The sequence below is a fragment of the Lonchura striata genome, chromosome Z (genome assembly GCF_050655825.1).
Source record: "Lonchura striata isolate lonStrDom1 chromosome Z, ASM5065582v1, whole genome shotgun sequence".
In the NCBI taxonomy this organism is placed as follows: domain Eukaryota; kingdom Metazoa; phylum Chordata; class Aves; order Passeriformes; family Estrildidae; genus Lonchura; species Lonchura striata.
Window position 1 is genome coordinate 64,608,002 of NC_140740.1, and position 23,368 is coordinate 64,631,369.

The following is a 23,368-nucleotide window of genomic DNA, read 5'->3' on the forward strand; positions in this document are numbered from 1 at the left end:
TGGTGGCTCTGTGCTTTCCCTTCAGTGAACAAGTTTTGGTTTGGTTTAAAGGAGGAAAAGGGTAGAGAAAGGGAGGGAGGATGGGAGAGAGGGAGGGAGCATTGCTCTGCTGTCTTTTCTACATTTCAGTGTCTTCATGCAGGCAAGTGCTACTGCTTTTGTTGGTTTCATGTTTTTGATAGTTAATAATGTTTTTTAATAATTTCTTTGCACTTTTGTTACCTACATTGAGTGAATCTAATCAAAGGTAATGATGTAAAACAATGTAAACTGAATCGTGCATCTGCTGAGAAATAAAAATAAATCAAAATACATTTTCCATTTCAAATGTTGATTTTAACTTCCATGACAGTGACTTACAACTGTGGAACAGTCTCCTGAATGAAATGGTGTAACTTAAAATTGTTAAAAGTCAATTTCAGAAATTCTTTCAAAAGATGCTGGGAGGTTTTTGTAAATGTGAAAAAAATGAAGGACACATTCCATTTAATAATCTAAACCAGTGTAAATCTCTGCGAAGACATTTTCTTTTCAGTTCTATAGTGGTCATGCTTCTCTGTTAAGAAAACCTACACAGTTTCAGTCTGTCTCAAATAAAATACTAGAATATCCTTAGGTTCTTCATAATTTTAATTAATCTCTAAAACTGGATCTTTAATTGAAAGGTCTTATGACATCTTGTAATAGGTGGAGACATGGATGGCTCCACATATATTTTTCAGAAATGTCAGCTGCATCATTTTCATGGCTTGCATAAAATGCCTTTCTATATGTGGCATTGCAACCTGAATTCTCAAACATATGAAGATGACTTGGAATCTGAAAGATAGCACAATCCTTTAGGAAACTGAAATTATATCAGGCATATTTTATTATCTACTTACTCTTCTGGGTAAGCAGTTTTAAATGCCCCTACTCTTTCAAAAGAAGTTAGGAACCACCATGACTCAGCATTTCAGCCTGAAATATTTGGGGATATGATTAGTATTTTTCCTAATTTTTTTTCTCTTTTAACTGCTATCCCAAAAAATTCCTGTTCTTTCTCTCACTCTCTCTAATTCTTTGTTACTTCTTCCCTTCTAACTAGAATCTGTACCTCTTACCCTCTGCAGTGAAATAATGAGATGCCTTGTTATTTATGATTGTATTCTATGCTTAAATACTATTCTGCAGGCGTTTAACTCTGTGTGCCAAAAAAGATAATGTTTGCAAAATATTGTGAATTGCTAATTTTGATTTTTTTTTTGGAGCATGATGTGTTTGTGAAAAGATAGGGACTGCAGAAAGGATAGTATGGCTTATTAAATATTTGTAGTATTTTTATTACTTTCCAACTAGTTTTCTGTTGAGAAACTAGTTCCACTTCCCAACAAATGATAGTTGCTAGTCCCTGTGAACTGGTCATATGCTTCTCCACGTAAAAAAGTGTGGGTACAGGGCTGTGAAGCTTCTGTTTTAAGGAAAGAGAGGATTTCTTTCCTGACTAATGATTTACCCTTGTATGCTTGGAATTTCTCCAAGTTTTTAGCTTAGCAACAAGTGTTGCTATCCAAATAACTGAATTACTTCAGGACTTATTACTTTTACTTTCCACTGTTAGTCTTTTATATCATTCCAGTGAAATATCTTCTGGTGTTAAGCCTATGCTAGTTTTGCTGCAGGGACACCAACAGTTTTCAATAGAATTTTTTACGGGAGATGAAGAATTAAAAGAGCTACAGGCCCTGTATCATAATGGTATTTTTAGTTAGAAAATGTGCTGTAAAATAGCCACCAGTTAAACTTCTTAAAAATATTTTAAAATGCTTTAAGTCCATAACAATCAGGATAAATTAGTAAAGGCAGATACATCAGCTTTCTACACATCATAGGTTGTCATAAGATGTTCAAAGAGTCCTTACATAGAAAGATCTATGAAGGCAGAAAAAGGTTTCATTTTACCTAATATGGACATCTTTGAAATTATCTTGTTTTAATGTATCATTTGGACACAGTGGTCAATGAAGAGTGACAAAATATGGGATCTCTGGAGAGTCTGTTGCCCTAGAGAGTGTAGAGGTTGAGTTGCATTGTTAACTTCATGTGAGACAAAAAAAGCCCAACCTGGCAGGTTTAGAAGAAAACATACCTCTAAGAATCTGATATGAAATTCTGGAGAGTTCTTCTTCCCCTTCTGAATCACAGAATCACAGAATATGCTGAGTTGGAAGGCACCCACAAGGATCATCAAGTTCAACTCCTGCTTCCCCACTGAACAGCCCCAAGAGTCACACAATGTGCTTTGCAGCACTGTCCAAATGTGTCTTGAACTCTCTCAGGCTGGTGCTGTGACCTCTGCCCTGGGGAGCTGTTCCATTGCCCAGCCACCCTCTGGGTGAAGAACCTTTTTCCTAATATCCAACATAAACCCCCCTGACACAGCTTCAGGCCATTCCCTTGGGTCCTGCTAGTCACCAGAGAAGAGATCAGTGCCTGCCCCTCCTCTTCCCCTCACGAGTAAGTTGTAGACTGCAATGAGGGCTGCCCTCAGTCTCCACTAGGCAGAACAGACCACTCAGCCACTCCTCATACAGCTTCCCCTCAAGGCCCTTCACCATATTTATAGTCCTCCTTTGGACACTCTCTATCAGTTTAATGTCTTTCTCATATCATGACACTCCAAACCAGCCCCCAGCACTCGAGGTGAGGCTGCCCCAGCTCAGAGCAGAGCAGGACAATCCCCTCCCTTGCCTGGCTGGTGAAGCTGTGCCTGATGCCCCCCAGGACAGGGTTGGCCCTCCTGGCTGCCAGGGCACTGCTGACCCATGTTCAGCTTGCCAGGTTTGTTTCCATGGCCCTGCTTACAGCATCTCATTCCCGTTTTGCCCATACATCCAGGGTTGCCCCATCCCAGATTGAGGATCCGGCACTTTCCCCTGTTGAACTTAATGTGGCTGGTGCTTGCCCAGACCCCTGATTAGTCAAGGCCTCTCTACAGGGTGTCCCTGTCTTTTGAGGGAGTCAGCAGGTCCTCCCTTTTTGGGAACTTGCTGAGTATTCCTTCCAGTCCTGCCTCCAGGTAATCTATGAAGATGTTGAAGAGCAGAGGGCCGAGAATGGAGTCCTGTGGAGCCCCTCCAGTGACAGCTTCCCAGTCTGATGTCACCCCACTCACTGTAACCCTTTGTGTCTGTCCTGTGACCTGGTTGCTCACCCATCCCATGATGTGTTTATCCAGCTGTGGGCTGCACATTTTTTCCAGAAGGATCCTGTGAGAGACAGTATTGGAAGATTTACTGAAATGCAAAAATATTACATAAATTAGTTGCTGTTTATCAACAGGGTGTGTTACCTTATCATAAAAGGAAATATGCTTTGATAAGCAGGACTTTCCCCACATGCTGATTGTGATAAGTGATAGTGTTGTCTTTCAGGTGTTTTTCAGTAACTCCCAGAATAATCTTCATAATTTTACCAAGCACTGAAGTGAGTAGAAGTCAAGACAAATAGATAAGTCCAAAGTGACAAAACTGACAACACTCACTATAATGCAATGTATTTGTTAATATGAAATTCTGTTCTGCAGTACTACTAACTGAGAACTGAAACTGTTTGTGTTTATTTATGATATCTTGATCCATTGTATTGATCTTCTGCTTCAGCTGAAATCTTACACCAGCACATTTATAGGTGAAACTTTACTGACTTCTTCCAAAGAAAAATAATAGCTTTTGGCTTCAATTTCTTGTTCTATTCATTGCTGAGTTCTCAAAAAAAAAAAAAAATACATTTTCAATTCTATAAAAAAGAAATAAAAAAACCCCAACCGTGTATACAGGAACATGAGATAGTGTTTAATAGCATATTTGCTGTTTGGGGAAGAATTGAAATGGATTATCAGCAGTGATCTATAGAGACTAAGCTATGTCAAATAAATTTTGCATCTCAAAATGGCTGCATTGTAATAATTACAATGTTTTCTTTTAGGAAAATTCAAAGAAAGGGCCTCAATTCTGCATAAGATTGCCAAAAAAAAGTGCCAGGTAGAAGACAGTGAAAGGCAGAATGGAGCTGCTAATCATGGTGAGTGCAGCATTGCAGATTTTATCACCTGTGCCTGAGAGTCTCTTTCACTGTTTATTTTGTTTGAAAATTGTTAATCATTACTTTCTCCTACATTACATGTGCTATTTTAGTAAAAATACTCTGATTATATGCACTAAAGAATATGAAATTTATGGATGGGACAGAAGCTAAATGCAAGAATAGAAAGCCAGTCAAGGCATATAGAAAGTCTTCTAGGCAGGTTGAAAAGAAAAAGTAAAGCTGATTTTGGTTATGTGTTGAAATGACAGAAGGCAAAACTTCCTTGCAATATATATGGGAAAATATAATTAATTTGTTGAAATGTTCTAGTAGAATGTGTTTTATATGGTACCATCCTTCTCACAAGAAATATCACCTTCATATTTAAGATTTGATTTGTCTGTATACTACTTTCTGGGAGTCATTAAGGCTCATCTATGCTAATTGTGGAAAATTAACTTACTAGAGTTTGCCATTAAGGCAAGAGTTTTTATTTTAGTTCCAAAATTCCTATGCTAAAGAAAAATCTGTACCATGAAATGTGTCCAATAAAATCTGAATTATTTTATTACTTGACACTTTTTCTGACCTTGTGTTATGTTTACATAGTATTTGTTTCCAAAATCAGGCAGTTGGTTGGGATGGTCTGTTAATAAACTATAATGCTGACTGCGGGGTTAAGAGACAACACACATTCTGAAATAATTACAGATAGTCTGGCACTCTGCTATGGCTGTGATCTCAGATTTTTAATTTAGAAGAATCTCAGGATAGCAGTAATGTAACTAGACAGCTGTATTTACTTCTATGCACAAGAGCATACCATAAGGCATGTTGAACTTGAGTAAGGCATTTCATATTGCCATTCCCATTATTTTGTATTGTCCAAGGGATTTTGTGCCATTGACACATTTATGTACTACATACTTATAGAGGTAGTTACCACTTAGAGTATTCCAAGATAGTAAAAGTAAGAATAAATTTTAATAAATTTGGCATCAGAAACCAAAGGCCTAACTTTATCTCTTTAACTCCTGTGAAAGTTTAGCACAAGGACTACAGGATTCTGATTTAAAGATCATCCTCTAAGGTGTTATTACACCATATGTTTATTTTTTCCCCATATTTTTGCATGGAAGATAGCAGGATTACAGCTTGTAAGTAACTTTAGTAATTGCAGGGGTTAGTGTGTTATAAAACTTCTATCGCTGAACGCATCCCCTCAGCTGTATTCAGCATAGTGCATTCTGTAATGTCAGGGGTAAATGCTGTATGTCACTTTTTACCTAAAATATTAGGCTCAGTGCATTTCACATAAACAAAGAGCACTAAATATTGCAATGAACCTAAATATTTATCAAATTGCTAGCTCACTTCTTATAAGATTTTTATTGAAAATGTGTAGTAGACAATTTTTTTTTTCTCTTTTAACACATATGTTGGTTCAACATTAGTTTGCTCAGACTTAATATATAACAGCTATTTCACTAATGTATTTGTAATTTAATGTTCTATCTGTTGTTTTCCCTCTCTTATCTATGGATGATGCCACAGAGAAAGGTGCAAAAGTGGAAGTTGCAGTAACACCACCGAGTGATTCAGGACCAGTGCAGAATGGAATCGCCCATAATGTTGAAGAGGTTAAAGACTTTTTTATTCTTCTTTTTAGTCTTGTGTTAGCAAATATATTACGTATTTGATTGTGCTTTTCACTGAGAGTAAGCATCTTCATAGAAAGAAGCTGACAGTATGAACTGTCTACATAATATTTAGTTTTCATTTACAGCTGAACCCAGTGCATAGTTTGCCATATGTAAAAGATCTTACCTTCTGTTCCTGCCCTTTAGTGTAAGGTAAGGTTGGAGTCTAGAATCTATTCTTTTGGGAAATGTTTTTTTACTGTACAGATAAGATGTTTGAAGCCATAAATATAGCTAATAGAAATTGCTTGTCACATTGCACAAAACCTGTTCTCTTAAGAGAACCTGTCATGATGTGCATCATGAAATAGTCAAAATTCATTATGAAAGAGGACCTGTACACAAACTTCTGTATCCTGCCTTCTGTTATCTTGCTTCATAAGATTTTTTTCCCACTGAGTATATTCAGTGAAAACAATGAAGAAAAAGCAATCCCATATCACAGCAATGTTCACATGCTTTTAATTTACATTGTAATAAAACATTTCCTTGGCTTGTTCAGAAATCTACAAGGTCAAGGAGCTTTATCATTTGAGATAATGGTTTCAATTTCAAGCCACTGCAGGGGAAGAAGGGAAAATTATTGCAAGAGTACATTACTCAACAATGTGCAATTCCTTTCACCTCCCTTTGGACAGTTTAAATTTGCAGTGATGCAGGCTTTGGAACTTTTATGTTTATTTCAGCAAGTATTAGGACATTCTGAACAATGATTCTAATGTATTAGATGTGGGATACATTATTTATCCTTATCCAAATGGCACAATAGAGCAAAGCAGGGCAGTTTGTAACTAGTGGAGGAATGAGTCTGCAGATTTAGCTCCATCAATCTAAATGGAAGGATTTATCTGCTGTCAAAATAAAATCTAGCAGTCTCCTAACAGCATTTTGAGATGGTCCATGCTGGATTCGTCCCCAGTGGCCTTTCCAATTTTGTCTTCTTTCAGTGGTAACCTGGCAGCTTTCTTAGGCTGCTTGAGTATTGCTGAAACATATTTTATAATTTAAAAGTACATACTGAAATTTTTGAGAAGTTGTAATACAAATAATTTACTCATCCATGGAACAAGTAAATAGGCTTCCATAATACTTAGGACCCTACTTCAGGGTCTCTGCCAGCTCTGTAGTGTACCAGAGGCTCTCCTTAATGTATTGCCTGGCTTTTATGCATAGCTTCCTTAATCGCCTTTCCAAACTCTAGCATCACTCTGAAGCTAACACTGGGTGATTGAGTTTCCTTCTGCTCTGTATATTGAGATAAGGTTACTAATAAGATTACTCTCCATTTATAGAAGACAACAAAATTTGCAGGCAACAACAGAAGGCCATTCACAATATTTCTGTGACCCTTTCCATTGATGAATATTAAAATTGGAAGAAGGGAACTTGGTCATTGCCCTCTTAAGCCTTTTTTTTAGCTTTTCAAAACTTGACCTACAAATGGTCTTCAATTTTGATCTTTTTGTAACCAAGTGTGCTCCATTGTATATTGATACAATTTGCTTCTGTTTCTAAGTAGAATTCAATCAAGTAGCTTGAAATTTAGATTGTTTTTCCTTACTTTAATGGAAAAGAAATTTCTGTAGTGTGAGAATTTGGAAAGACAATATAAAATTGCTTCTCTCTGGTTTTCAATTTGTATAGTCGAACGATAAGGTTTTGCAATCTGTAAGCGCTGCTTAGAAAAATCCCTTAAAAAAACCTGTTAGTGCCTCCCTGTTGTGGTAATAATAATTTAGAACTGAGAAAACTAGAGACACTGTCAGTCTGGACTGACAAAGCTTCAAGTATGCCTTTAGGGGAAAAAAATGCTGTCCTGAAAACTGCAGGATGTGAAATGGCTCTAGTCACATAGCAGGTCATTGTGAAGCATGTTTGCCGTGATGATAGAGAAGACCTACACAGGCATCTTGTTCTTTCTCCTCCATTGCCAAGTTCCACTCTGGTCTTCATGCTTACCCTTTTGCAAAACAAGCATATTTCTGAGTTTTTTCTTAGTTTTCACTGATGTAGATTATAGTGTCTGGATCTAAATCCATGGACACAAGAGTTTTAGAATATCAATCTCTATATTGGAGTTAGAATTGTATGAAAATAATTACATTAAATGTTCTATGTTCCTCTAGTAAAATCCAAATATGCACATAAATCCATTTAACATATAAATTCCCTATTATTTTAAAATTACAACGTTGAGGAAAATACCCTTGTGAAAAAAGATGGTCTCAGGCTAAGACTGCAAAGGAGAAAAAACAGCTTTCATATTGTATTTTAATTTTCATATACTTGTAAAATAATTTTTTAAAAGGATAATACTCCCAATTGCCATGATCTAGTTTTCCACTTAGCTCCCCTGGTTTCTTTAGGGGCTTTTTAGGAACCTCTTTATATTTTTTCCCAAATTATTTTTCTTTCCTCCTTTCCTTCTCTTTCAAGAAAGAAGGAAAGGCTTACACAGAGCTGAAATGCCACATAAGACAGGACACTGTCAAGTTAATGACTCCTGAAAGGTGTCATGACTATGTGGAGTTCACCTAATTCATTTGGGTTATTTTTTGTTTTGTTTTCAATTTCTTCATTTCGCTCTTCCAAAGTCCACTGTCTTGCTCTTCTCTTTCCCTTTTTCCTAGGACTTTAACTCAATTTTTCTTACTCCACTGTCCTCCAGGGAAATTCAACTGTTCTCTTTCTAGCTCAAGCCCTTGAGCAACAAGAAAAACTCTCTCAATGCTGCTTGCAGAAATTCAGAAAAGGGTGTCCAGAAAATGTACCCAGCAATATTTGTGTCTGATAGTGAAACTCTTGTTGCCCCACTTTACTATAAGTAGCAGCTGATATCCTACTCTTTGACAAAACTGGGATCATCAGCTAAGAAGGACAGACGGCTGTGGTCTCTTTCCTACTTTTTAGGCAGCGCAGGAGGGAACAATACCTCCTCCCACCATACCATCTGTAAGACATTACTGCTTTATTTGAAGTCAGAAATTGCCTTCCTTTCTCCTGGATATTGCACTTCCTTGGGGATTTTGTTCTACTTACAGCAGTCTGTCTCTTAACCTTTAGCAGGTTGACACAGAGGAGAAGATTCTGTTATATAACACTTCATAGAGTGGTACCAAGCATGCACAAGAAAATAAAAGAAGACTGAAAGGACAATTACTAGCTCATTAAATGTTTTATAAAGTGCCCTTCAGAATGTGATCCTTCTGAGAAGTTCAGTTCCACCCCCTGACATCTTCTTAACTAGCATTTGGTAGCTGTTTTAACCTGTGGCTTACCTAAAAATAGTTTCCAATCTGAAGATACTCAGTTTCCAATCTGAACACCTTTTCCTCCCACCCACACACGCACGCACACATGCACGCACATACATACATACACATGTACACATGCGCACGGGTTTTCCTGTTTCCGTGGAAACCCTGCTGGAAAGTATTTACATGCCAACTATGACTGAGATAAGTGTTCCATGAAAATCTAAGGCAATTTTTATGTCACAGGAGAGTGGTGCAAAAGCTTCATTGCTTCCATTGGATTTAATCCGCTTACCTGAGCAACAGTCTGGCAAAGCATGTTTTGCCTTCCCCACTGAAGAGCAGGAGCACCACTTCAGGACAGAGCATTGACTGGGACATATCTCCCCTGCCCTGGAATACTCATTCTATTCACATCAAATTAGCTTGGTGAGAATGTGAGTAGCACTGCATTCTCTGTCTTAGGGTATTAATCTGAGCTATGTTGAACTTTACTATTTCATAGAGAGAGAGCATAGAGAAGATTACAGCAGCCTTTGTTGTAAGGCTGTGACATATTCCAGCATCCCTGGTAGTTGTTTGATTCATCATAAAAAGGTTATTTTCCAAATCCCAAATACTTTTTCAGCTGCCACACTTGGACTAAAGTAAATGCCTGGATTTTGTTTGTTCATTGTAACTTAAAGAGAAGGTACTGCTATCAAATGGAGTTGATCTTTATTTTCACAATTCTGCCTAGTTGCCTGCTCCACATTTTTTGCTGCTGTATACCAGTTTGACTTACTTAAAAATTAGGACTGTGAAAAATGGCATGAGGATGGAGATGTTAGAAGTATCTCCATGATACCATAGCCGTTATTTCTCCAGGTGAATTGACTGCAGTTTTTTGTGTTACATTCTGAGAATTTCTACTCAAATTCCCTAAAGAGTGCTATAACATAGCATAAAAACTAGCATAAAAGTTTTGGGAGCTGTAATTTTACCTATTTCTTCGAGTGCAGAAATAAGAGGACACAAGCAGCAAGAGGAGAATCTGAACCAAACACCTATTTGACCTTACTCCTTCCTGTAGGGTCCACTCTAAAGGTAGCTCTTTTCAGTTCTTTTCAGTCATGGTGAAGCAAGGATTAGCACAAATTAGCCATCCTAAGAAGAGTGTCCACATATACAGAATGCATTCTGAAAGCTAATGGATTTAATATTATTGCCTGCTTGAATTTTATTCAAGAATTTGTAAGGAAAGATGTTCCTTTCTTAGTCACCCTACAGAAATTGCGTACTCTTGTACTAGCTTACTCTCTCACCTTGTTTCACTTTTTTTCTTTTAATGACATGTAGGAGAAGATAAATGAGTGATGTGGCTTACAGATAAGCAGAAAGCAGAGACTTGAGGCTGTTCATAGAGTATTGTCTATATTCTCTGCCTTTCTAGTAAAATAGATTAATGTGAGATGTGCCCTTCTAAAGAAAACAATAAACCTTGATTTTGAAAATCACTATACACCTCTGGGACAGAGTACATTTGAGATCACAATCACGTCTGTTTTTCTTGACTTACTCATTGTGAAAATTTGGATTGTACAGAACTCATTTCCAAAAAAACCCACAAAAACAAGCTAACAAACAAACAAAAACCCACCCCAAAACAAAAGAAGACCTGAGCAGTCCTTTGCAGCAAAGGAGTTGCCTCTTTATAGGTGGTACAATAGCATAAGCAAAGGTGGTACTGTAGCATAAGCAAATGGAAATGTGCATAATTCCTGTCTTAAGTTTCCTTTCTTCTGGAGCTCTCATGCTAATTGTTTATTGATTAATTGTATCAGCAGTCATAATGCACAAGAAATGTACAAGCATGAGAATTTATAGCTTAGCTCTTCGTTTTAGGTGGACTAAGATTAATCCTCAGAATATGGTATTTATAGTTCATATTTATAGCTGTTACACAATATTAGTAAATGGTGAACAGTATTTCTGGTAAGTTTGAGATGGTTCTTTTTACTTGTTTTCCATTTTCTCCTAATGTGTGGAAAAAAAGTGTAAAATTCTGTTTCATATTGTGCCAGAAAAGAAACTGGTTTTCCTAATGTAATATGATTGTAAGCCTCTATTGAGATAGTGATTTTGTGATGTTTGCTAGAAGGACTACTTGTGACTTTGGCAGATGGAGTTTGCTATAAGCTGTTTTTTATAAACAAAATAATTGTGGATGAAAAGTCACCATATGCTTGCATTGTTTACATAAAGTGAACATATAATAATTTCCTCTGGTTGAAAAAATTTTACTGGGAAAATCTGATAGGTTTGGATTAGATAATAAGAATAAATTGTTTGCTGTGAGGGTGGTGAGGTACTGGAATAGGTTGTTCAGAGAAGTTGTGAATGCCCCAGCTGGAGCTGTGGAAGCGGTCAAGGCCAGGATGGGTGGGGCTTTGAGCAATCTGGTCTAGTGGAAATATCTCTGTCCATGGCAGGGGGGCTGGAGCTAGGTGATTTTTAAGGTCCCTTCCAACACACATCACCTCATGTTTCTACAATGGTCTTGAGCAAACCAGTAAGTGCTTTCTTCCCTGGGATTACAGATAAGCATTTGATAGATGCTCTTGCATAAAGAACTGTGAAATATGGAACATCCATAGATTTTGTACCCTTTTAATTGTTTGTAATGATTTAAATAAAAGAAGAGCTGAAGTAGCAAGAATATTTGTTTTGAATGTATGTAGATTGGTTTAAAAGAATATTTGTTATGAATGTATGAAAGAGAACACCAAGCAGAATAACACTTCTAATCTCATTTCTTAAGATGCAAAGAGGGAATTTTCCTAATAGAGGATTCATTTCCTTATTGTCATTAATAATAATAATAACAACAATAAAATGTATGCCAGGGTACCACAATTATCTCATCTAGGCATTTGTATGCATTTGATATTCAGCACTGCGGATGTCTCTGTAACAAAAAGACAGTCACAAACATCAGCAAGAAGAAATGAGGATCCTATGCATAAAGAGTAAAAAGAATTACAACAGAATTAGTAAGGATTTCATAGAAACACAGTAATGACTATTATATGTGAAGATCTAATGCAGCTACACCTTTAATGACTGGTTAAGGGATGAGGGGCACAAGTATGTAATTCTGTATTCTTCCAGTTGCAGGACATGATGCTGGAAGAAAATAGAAGGACTCAGAAGGTCAATAACTTGCTCCAAGAGTACTATCAACAGCAGAATTTTAGGGGGTTTAATTGTGGCTTGGCTTAAACAAGTCTGGGCCTGCTGATGACAGACAGGGTACACCTGTCTCAAAGGGGCAAAGGGTTAGCAAGGCTCAGTGAAAGACCCTTAAACTAGATTTGAAAGAAGAAAGGGATGAAACCAGGCATGCTAGAGATAAGCCTAGGAGTGGCACATCAATGTTTGAGGAGCAGTGTGCTATTGCAGTCCTTCAGTCTGCTCTGCTGTGTGTGGAGTACACCAAAGCACATTTGAAATGTCCCAGTACTACTTCACATAACACCTTCACCATCTCAGTGGAGGTGGTGGGTCAAGATCCATATACAGCTTCAAAGACCTAATCATCATCAATCCATTAGAAACAACAGAAGCACCTGAGAAGAGTCACATGGTAATTAAGGCTCCTGCCCACCCAATATATGACAGGGCTGATAGCCCAACTAAAGTGCCTCTACACTAATGCATGCAGCATGTACAATAAACAGGAGGGACTGGGAGCCATTGTGCAAATGGAAAACTATGATGTAATTGCAGTAACATAAACATGGTGGGATTACTTACACAACTGGAGTCATGCAATAGATGGTTATAAACTCTTTAGAAGGGATAAGCAAAGAAGGAGAGGTGGTGTGGTAACCCTGTATGTTATGGATTGTTTGACTTTCTAGAGCTTGATATTATGGTGATAGAAGGAAGGGTTGAGTAATTATGGGTAAAACCAACAAAATCATTATCTTGGTGGGAGATAGATATACCATCCAACCAGTTCAAAGAGGAAGAAAAGATATGCTATAAGCAGTGGAGGAAGTCTTACAATTGCTGGACCTTTTTCTTCTGGGACACTTCAACATTCAGGATATCTGCTGGAAATGCAACATAGCAGAAAGGGAACGGCCAGGAGGTTTCTGAACTGTGTGAAACATGCCTTGATACTTCTCTTGCAATGGATGAGGAAGCCAGCCAGGGAAGGTGCCCAGCTGAACCTGATGCTTGTGAACAGAGATTTAGTGGGAGATGTGGTGGTCAGAGACACAAGACCACTAAAGGAGAGCTTCTTTCTATTCTCATAGCTGTAAGAAAGGGGTCAGCAGAACTGCCAGAACTATCTGGGACTTTCAGAGGGCAGACTGTTTACACGAGTGGCTGATAGCGTTCCTTGGGGTGTGGTCTCAAGGGGACAAGGAAGTGTAGGAAGGCTGAACATTGTTTGAGAAAACAATCTTAAAAGTGCAGAAGCACTTATATGCTGAAAGAGAATCTGTCTTGGAAGAAGACTGGCCTGGCTGAACAGAGCTTAGGCTGAATTCAGGAGGAAAAGGAGAGTTTTTGACCTTTGGAAGAAGGCACAGGCAGCTCAGGAGGACTACAGGATATTGTGAGGTAGTGCAGGGACAAAACTAGATGGGCCAAAGGCCATCTAGAACTTAATTTGGCTTCTGCAGTTAAAGACAGTGAAAGGTGTTACTGGAAATGAAAGGTGTTCTAGAAAGACATCAGCAACAGAAAGAAGGTTAAGGACAATCTCCATCCTTTCTTGGATACAACAGGAAACGTTGCAACAAGGAATAAGGGAAAAGCAGAGGTATGGAATGCCTTTTTTTGCTTTATTCTTTAACAGCAAGATTGTCTGTAGTCAGGGTCAATCAGATCCCTGGGCTGGAAGACAAGGATGGGGAGTAGAATGAAGCCCCCATAATCAACGGGGAAGTGGTCAGTGACTTGCTGTACTACTTAACACACACAAATCTCTGAGGCTGGATGGGATCCACTCAAGAGTACTGAGGAAGTGCTCACAAGCCACTTTGCATCATTTACTAGCAGTCCTGGCTAACTAGGGAGGTCCTAGTTGACCAGAGCTGGCAAACATGATGCCCAGCTACAGGAAGGGTGCGAAGGAGGATCTAGAGAACTACAGGCCTGTCAGTCTGACCTTGATGCCAGGGATGGTCATGAAGCAGATCACCCTGAGTGCCATCACACAGCATGTGTGACCCCCCCATCAAAGGGGTCGTGCCCCGCCAGCCTGGGTTTGTTAAACACAGGTCTTGCTTGATCAATCTGGTCTCCTTCTATGACGAATTGACTCATGTAGTAAATGTGGGACAGGCTATGGATGTTGTCTACCTGGACCTTAGTAAAGCATTTGACACCATTTCCCACATAGTTTTCCATGGTGTGGATGGGTGGACTGCGTGATGGCAGTTCTCCACTACTCAGTAGTGGATGGCAGAGCTCAAAGAGTGGTGGTGAATGAAGGTAAATCCAGCTGTCAGTCACTGGTGGTATTCTCCAGGACTCTCTACTGGGGCCAGTCCTGCTTAATGTCTTTATTGATAATTTGGATGAGGGGATCAAGTACACCCTGTCATTTTGCAGATGATGCTAGTTGGGTTGGAGTGTTGATCTTCTGGAAGGTAGGAAGGCTTTTCAGAGGGGTCAGATAGGCTGGATGCATGGGCTAAGGCCAGTGGTATGAGGTTCAGTAAGGCCAAATGCTGTGGGCTGCCATTGGGTCACAACAACCTCATGCAACAATGCTACAGGCTGGGGAATGAAAAACTTCATGACGAGAAAGGACCTGGGGGTCATTTAGTCTAGATCTCCAGAGGTCTCTTCCTGACTATTCTATGGTTCTGTGATTCTGTGCTGGCCTACAGCAATTAATCACATGCCAACTATGTGCCCAGGTGGCCAAGAAGTCCAGTGGCATTCTGGCTTGTATAGTGCATCCAGGAGGACCAGGGCAGTGATTTTTCCACTATACCCCTGGCACTGGTAAGGCCACATCGCAATTCCTGTGTTCACTTTTGTGCCCCTCACTACGAGAAAGACATTGAATTGCTGGAGTATGTCCAAGAAGGACAATGGAGCTGGTGATGGATCTGGAGCACAAGTCCTGCAGGAAGCAGTTGAGGGAGGTGGGTGTTTCAGCCTGGAGAAAAGGTCTTAACAGAGACCTTATTGCTCTCTACAGCTGGCTGACAGGAGGGTGTAGCCAGGTAGGGGTCAGCCTTTTGTCCCAAGTAGCAAGTGACAGGACAAGAGGAAGTTACCTCAAGATGTGTCAGAGTCGGTTAGATCAGATATTACAAAAGTTTCTTCATGTGAAGGGTTATCAAGAATTGGATCAATTATCAAGCATAAAAGTCACCATTCATAGAAATATTTAGAATTTGGGTAGGTATGGTGCTTGGGGACGTGATTTAGTGATGGAGCTGGAAGTGTTAGGCTTATGGTTGGACTTGATGATCTAAAGTGTCTTTTCCAGCTTAAATATTGCTATGCTTCTATGAATTTGTGGAAGATGAAAAAATATGCCATATTCCAATACTTAGTCTCTGAATGCCAGTGTCTGACCATTGCAAGGTACTAGTGTAAACTGGCTTTTGTTTTGACTTAATGTGGCAATTTCTTTCTAATGGGTTCTCATCAGAGTTCATCATATCAGGTGATGCAGATGTCCCATATACCCAGTCCAGTACTGTTGAAGTTAATTAGCTGCTGAGTCATAGCAAGGAATGAGTTTTGGAGTGGAGATGGGTAGGTAGTAGCACTTCAGCTGCCCTAAAGAAACTGAGATCTTTTCACAGCAGTGGCATTGTATCATAAAGAGAGCAGAATATTCTTCACTTCTGTTAGAGCATGTGGAGGTCAAGGCAGATACCAGAAAGTATCTTAAAATGGTACCATCCAATGTGTTTACGCAATTGAATTCCTGGGTATATATCATGTTATGATTGCCTTTTCTTCTTAGTGTTGCAGAATAAAATCATACTGAACATTGCAAGTACAGATTTTTCTATAGAAAAAGAAGAGACTGAAATAAAACTATATTTTCAGAATTAGTTTCTACAAACTGTGATAGTGCATATTCAGTATGTACGCAGCTGGAGCCACAGACAGTGCATGGAATCTCTGCCATAAATCTGTGCTGAGTCATTTTCTGTCACTGCCGCTTAGTCCACAGCATGACACTCTCATTTGTGTGGTTTTAGAGCTGCTGAAATGATTTCCCATTATTTTCTTCAGCATCACTGGATAATTTAGTATTGCTTTGAAATTCATGGAAGCTAGATCTACAAATACTTTAAACTTCATTACTTCCACTGATTTTTGGAAGGCCAGCATTGAAAATCAGATGCTAAATCCAATTTACAAAATAGGAAAAGACGATCCATGATCCATTCTGCAACATCTGTAATGTATTCTGGAGTTAAACTAGCAAGAAAAAGTGTTTGCCTGCACTCTGTGTTTGACCTTATATTTAGGGGATAGCTGTCTTGGGGAAAGGGATGATGTAAGACAACAGGAAGGAGAAAAGATCTGGAACAGATAGATTAAGGTTTCTCAGGAGACATCTGGCAATCTCCAAAAGCAATTATTTATGGTTCTTTGCTACAGCCACTCATGTTGCCTCTGTGCTCATGCACACCCAGAGGTGTTTGATGCAGATATGAAATAGAACAAGGCCTCATGTTGAGCTAGAGTGTGTACTGGTACAGTATTGCAGGAACCAACATACGCATTACTGTCTAGATATTTTTAAGATTCATGTGCAAACTCAGACTAATGTAAAGTTTTGTTGTGATTAAATATAATTGTTAATCATGGCTAATCTCTAAAGATGGCAATTCAGGAAGTACTTTGCTACTCAGCGCTGTTTATGCAGCAGTAACTTAGAAAGCTTTATTCCAGCTGAGTTGGCTGATTAAATTACACAGTGGCCATTCAGAAAGAGTTACCTAGGCAACCCTTCAATTGGTCCTTTTGTGTTCAAATTTTATCTCAGTCATCATATTTCAAAGCTGAGCCTGTGTCTCAGGCTGATTTTTCCCACCGCAAAAGCATCTACCAGAATGGAAAAAGAATGGATTTGGGTTTGGGAAGTACCCTCATAAACTTCTCCTCCAGCACAGTTCCTCTAAAATCAGGCTTCAGTAGATTTCCAGCAATGAAGCATATTTCAGTGAAGAGCTGAAAGCTAAAGGAAAAAGCTAGCCTCTTAAGCGGCTCAAGAGCCTCTGAAGTACTGTGTTGAGTGCTACAAATTGTGGCTATATATTTTTAAATGTTTTTAATTATTATAACCATTATGACATCTTCACTTTACTGTTTTCATACAGCTGTGCAACTTGGGAGTTTCACAAAGTATAGGGGTTAGCAAAATATCCTCTGTTAGCAAAATGTCCTCTGTTAACATTAACACGCAACCCAAAAGTAGCTGAAACTTGTCAGTGTGTCAAGAGGTAAATAGGAATTTTTTTCCATTCCATTGATGTCAGGTGATACCTTCTTCCCAAGCTAAGAGTTGAGTTTGCTTTTGTAAGTACTGATCAGTTCAGGTAGTTAAATAATTCAGAAATTCACAATAGTGGAATAATCAAGACTAGTTCTTCAAAATTAGCAGTAAATAGAACGTTATTAACATTATCAACATATGGTGACATTTCATTAATAACTCTTTTGCTTAGAAAAGAACAACTGCTGTTTAAATGAATGCTTTATATAGCATTGTCATAAGGTTTATGTAAGCAATCTTAATACAGGACAATAACTGAAAAGAAACCAGTTATAAATCTATAGGAGGAATAATATGCATATTGTGGAGATGTCTTAATTATTATATTTTTTTCCAAAAATAAAACCCAAAAACACTGTCTGAAGAAGACATCATATATGATTCACTAGGTCAAACAGTTTTCACTGGGTGCTCTTTTTTCAGACTTTTTTAGCTTTCATTATGCTCTCTAGAAATCTTTCCAAGTTTCAACAGCTGTTGCCTTATACACATCTATGTAAAAGTATTATTCAGGCCATTTTTTCAGTTGTCTGATTCTGTAATTTATGTTTAGTTCTGGAGACATCACCTACCTATGGTAACAATTTAAAAGTTATTTTCATACCTGTATGCAAAGGACTGAGTCATGCCCACTATACTTGCTCCATTTTGTTAGCAGAAGCAGTCTAAGGAAATAGAAGTGTGTGGAAGCCAAATGTTTGCTGTCATAGGAGGGGGTTCCTATACGCCTACTCTATAGCAGGGATGACAGGTGGGCAGCACATAAATGGAGACTAGGGACTGATGTGAAAATCAGTGACACAAATTGGAGAAGAGTGTCTTCAGTTTTAGCACCAAGCTGTTAGGAACACTTGCAGTTGTGACTGGTCTGAACACAGTAGACACAAGGAGAAGCCCTTCCCTTATGTGGACAATCTGGCAACAGTGCTGGGGCCCAGAAAAGCTGGGCCATCCCTGGGCTGTCCTTGTTGGGCCATCTCCGTCCTTATTGTTTTCACAGTTTGAATGGGCAGAGCCCAGTCTTACCCCAGCAGCTTAGCACTAGAGCTTCACAGTGCCTGAATTACCTTATCTTCCTGTGGAGAAGACCATATATACCAACATATGTATGCATAGATATTTAATAGTAAGGTTTCAAGTTACTTGCAAAAGCTTAAGAAGTTAGATATGCGTATACCTCTATATGCACGCATAAAGATGTGGGCGTGTGTGTCTGTGTGCACACACTGGCACATCTCTGCACATGTTCTCTGTCTCTTGTCTGTGTGGCCAGGCTTGATGCAGCCCAGACAAGTCTTAACCCCTGACTAGACTAGCCCACATGCCAAGACAGAGTCATAGGAACACTTGTGAGAGACACCCTGTGCATCCCAAGGCACCACCCATATTGTCAACAAATGGACATCCTCAGGCAGCCTGTGCTGTAGGGATACCTTGTAGTCAGGCCAAAGTCTTTTTTGGTGTGTCCTGGCTAACATTGTTATGTAGGTGTAGTGTTAATGCAATGTTTTCAGATGTCATAGTTCTCCCTGAAATGCTGTCATTCAATTCCTTTTGAAAGAATCCCCAATTTCATTCATCCACTTTGATAATCTGCTCACTGGAGCTTTTCTTACAGAGCGAAGAGGATGAGGAGGAGCAGCCTCTCAGCCTGGCCTGGCCTGAAACCCCACGCAAGCAGGTCACCTATCTTCTTGTGTTGCCCATTGTTTTTCCACTGTGGGCTACCCTGCCAGATGTCAGAAAACCTGTAAGTAATTGTTGTTGTAAGTCAGTGTGTTCTGCACAAAAGGGTGGCTCTCTAGTTAAATGTCAAAAAAGAACTAGAGCTATTAGGTTTTTCTAATTGTTTCTTTGAAAAAGAGGTCACAACATTAGTGTTCAATTCTTCTAATGGCAAATGGGTGTTTGTGAGAAACTGGCTGGTAAGAGCTCTATAAGGATTATAATTTTATAACTTATACTTCGTGATATAAAGTGAATGGTCTGAAAAATTCTTTGGGGCCTTCACATTTGTATTTTTGGATCTCTACTGAACACATGAGTGATGAGTATCTGTCTATCTGCAGTGCCCTATAGGGTATGACTGGAAGGATTTTAGACTGTCTAAATTTTTACTGTAGTTCAAACATAATGATATGCATTTCTCTTAGATTTATGTTCTATTAGACCTTTGTATTCCATCCATAATCTTGTAATTTTCATACTAGGATGAGATCTGTAAGTCCTTTCATGTATAAAATACTTGCTAGTTTTGTTCTAAACACAGTAAGGTAAGACTGACATGTTATCTAGGCTTACCACTTTTATACTTATATATACAAATAGACCTGACTGGGAAAGCTCATGGAAAGTAAAAGAGAGAGCATCAAGACCTGAAAAAAAAAAATTAGTGGTGTTTTAATCTCTCTTCCTTTCTGGATCAAAAGTGGGTCTAAAACTGCTGCAAGAGAGGCATGCATAGCATGTAGGTTTATAAATCAACACCCTGAATCCATCTTTTCTCCCCACACACAGTGAAAAACCTTATCATCCCACACACTGAAAAACTGCAGTTCAGTGCAAGAAGGAAGCTAAAATAAGATCTCTGGCATGTTTTTAGATAAAAGGTTCCAAAGGCTATAAAGTGACGTTTTCCCTTCTTTCCCTTCTGACGCTTTTTCCCTTCCCAGTTTTTAAGCTTTCTTTTTCATAAAGATTCCAGAAAACTCTGGAAATCACTTTTGTTACATAACACACAGAAAATACTACATGAATGTCAAGATTGTTTATTTCTGAATTTTTGCTCTCCTTTCATCATTCAAAACAATCCTTGTGATTTTTTTTTCAGAATTTGATATAAAATGAGCAAGAAATATTTATGAGCATTATTTTGAATTTTGAACATCTGAAGCTGATATGAGTAGACCTGTAGCTTTATCCAATATTCTGTACTGGGCAAATTTTTTAAATAATAGTTCTGTAAAGTGAGTATCTTGACAAGTTGCCTGCAACTATATGATTATTAACACTAGTACCATTCACAACAGAACTCCATGCTGACATCCAGCAGCTAGAGCATACTGCCATACCACAAAAGATAAACATGGATGTATGTTCCAGATTGGGAAGTTTTACAAACAGAGCTTTAAAACTCCATTCACTGAAAGTTTATACAGGAAAAAAAAAAAAAAAGGTAGTTTGTAATTACATGTAGATTAACAGAAGAGGTAATGGGCTGTATCAGTATGACAAGCTGCTTACTTTGAACATTGCTGTTAAAAAATTAACTGGATGGTTGCATAAACTATCTAACATTAAGTATGCTTCATTAATGTATCTTCAAAATATTCTCACTTATTTCTGTGTACCATCCCCACTAATCCCTTCCTAACAAAAATTATGTCTGCTATCACAACTCCGCATGCCCATCAGAAAACAATTTTCAATGAAAATTGTGAGATAAAGGTTAAAGCAAACCTAAAATAACACTCAACTAGACTTTTTAGATAGGTCTACCATCAGGGGCTTGATTTGCAAGTGTGTTAATTTTAGTCAGAAACCCAAATTCTGCATCAGGATGCTCAGATTAGCATATGCATATATAAAGTGAATGCTTGTGTGCTATATAGTGATTTGAAAGACCATATGGAGCCCCTGGCATCCTCTGTGGGTGTCCACTTTTCAGTAAGTTCTTATTTCTATCTAGAGTTATTTTTCTAGTGTATATTTTGTCTACACAAAAAGAAGATGGTTTCCCTGCATTTATTTGTACTATTCCGAGATACTTTTAGTTCCATGAAACCCAGAAGCTCTAGAAAAATAATTTTGTAGACAAGGTATCTGGTTCTAAAGTTGGCAAAATCCTGCTGCCTTATTATGCTCTGGTGCACACATATGCAGATTTTTATATACTAAAAGTAGATTATGCATTAGTTCAGCTTTCAGCTGATTGACTAGCTGAGATGTTTTAATGTGTTTATTGCCTCAATAACACCTGCTCACATTAAGCCAGTATATATTAAAATCCTTACTATAACATCAATAATGTTGTTGACATATCCCAGAGGTATATGTGTGCCCTTAGGGAATTTTTTTTCCTGAGCTTTTGCTCAGGTGTTTTGAACAATAATGGCTATTTTTCCTGTGCTAATGGCTTCTTTCCCCAATGGCTCTGTAAAGGTCACATTATGTAACTGCCCATCTCCTGGAGTAACAGATATTAAAAGACTGAAAGAAAAAATATGTGACCAAGGTGCCCCAGTAGGTCAGGAGCAGATATTAACCATCTCCTCTTTTATTATAACCTTACTCCACTGTCCATCCCTGTCCATTACAGGCCAGAAAGATGGCTCTTGGGGTTCTGCCATCACTGGACCCATATAGGGGAGTTCCTTCTATCTCTGCAAATTCCCATTACAAATGAAGAGCTACAACTTCCATGAACTCTTGTTGCCATACAGAGATGCACTGTTACCAAGGGGACAAGGACAACATGTTCCTGTACAGATCCAGTTAGAAGAGCAGATTCTGAGTAATCAGAGTTAAGCACTGTTAAGTGTGAAAGAAAGATCAAACTTTGCAATGCAGATACATTTATGAACAAGACAAATATGTGAATCATTTAGATTAAAGATGTTGGTAATAATGCTGACTAAAATTAAAATAGTTACCTTCCAAATTATTCAGCACCTTCCAGGATCAAACTCTCAGAAGAAAAGCCCTCATACCTGGATTATTTTTTACTACTTATAACCCTGTTTTTCAGACCCTGTCATTAAATAAATATATAGAAATGTATCAAGAAAAATGTTCTTAAGATAGACAGGAATGTTCTTTCTGATAGACAGGAACATAATCAATCCATCCAATCTACAGTGGAACTACAAAATCCTTTTGCTTTTGTTAAAGGAAAATAGCATATGAACTGAATGAGCCATGGCTTCTCTCATTTATCTGTTACTAGGACCACAAAAGAGCCAATTGCTAATAAACTCTGAACTCAGTCTTTACAAAGCAAACACCACAACAACTACTGAAGAAAGACTGAAAGAAGTATTGCTGTCTGCTGTCTCTGACTAATTCTTCTAGGAAAATACATAGAATTGGCAGCTGTCTGTTTTTCAAAGAGCTAGGGAGTAGAAATTACATAAATCTCAAAAGAATGCTGAAACTATTTACAAAACAAGCATGGATATTATTGTTACAGTCTGGAATAAAATCCAGCATACAAAAAAGAATCAGCATTCTGGTTATGGCTTTTTCAGATTTTCATCTATATGCATATTATATATCAGCATCTATAGAGTCCATTTTTATTTAATCTCCTGTAAAATGTACAGGCTTTAAATTTTGCCCTTTCTGAATTTAAATGTTCCCCATTTTAAAATAGGTAATTTAAGTGTTAAGCCTATTAAAGTATCTTGGAGTGCTGCTTATCAGTTAATTTTAGTGGGAGAGGATTAGCTAAAACAGGCGAGGAGTACACATGCTGCAAAGTTACTGATTCGTAATTCTTAGCCATCCAAATTCAGTGGGTGTCTGACTCAGGCAGTATCTCCTTGTTTTGCAAGAACCATTTGATGTATATAATTGCACCATCAGAGAGCTATTACTGACCAGCATGGCTCTGGTTGTATTAGTTTTGCTTAAGCCAGTGTATGCTTAAATCTTGAGTATTGTGCAGTGATCATTCAAATTGCATTGCTGTGAGGTGCTCTTCACAGATTTTGTGACCAGTTCTAGCAAGTTCATTGCTTCAGTGTCTCATTAACCATATGTCTTGCCAAAAGATTGGAGCTTTTTCAAGGAAGATGAAAAATGTTGGAAGTTGGAAA

The 23,368-nt window shown here is 38.3% G+C and overlaps 1 protein-coding gene across 9 annotated transcripts in view; it reads left to right on the forward strand.

The window, feature by feature from the left end:
- SLC24A2 (solute carrier family 24 member 2) overlaps positions 1–23,368 on the forward strand; it is a 112,500-nt gene that overhangs the window by 77,122 nt on the left and 12,010 nt on the right. For all 9 annotated transcript variants that reach the window (XM_021535460.3, XM_085567338.1, XM_021535463.3 and 6 more), the window contains 3 exons: positions 3,967–4,062; positions 5,620–5,705; positions 19,171–19,302. In XM_021535460.3, the coding sequence (XP_021391135.1) occupies positions 3,967–4,062; positions 5,620–5,705; positions 19,171–19,302 (314 nt within the window). The remainder of the gene's footprint in view (positions 1–3,966; positions 4,063–5,619; positions 5,706–19,170; positions 19,303–23,368) is intronic.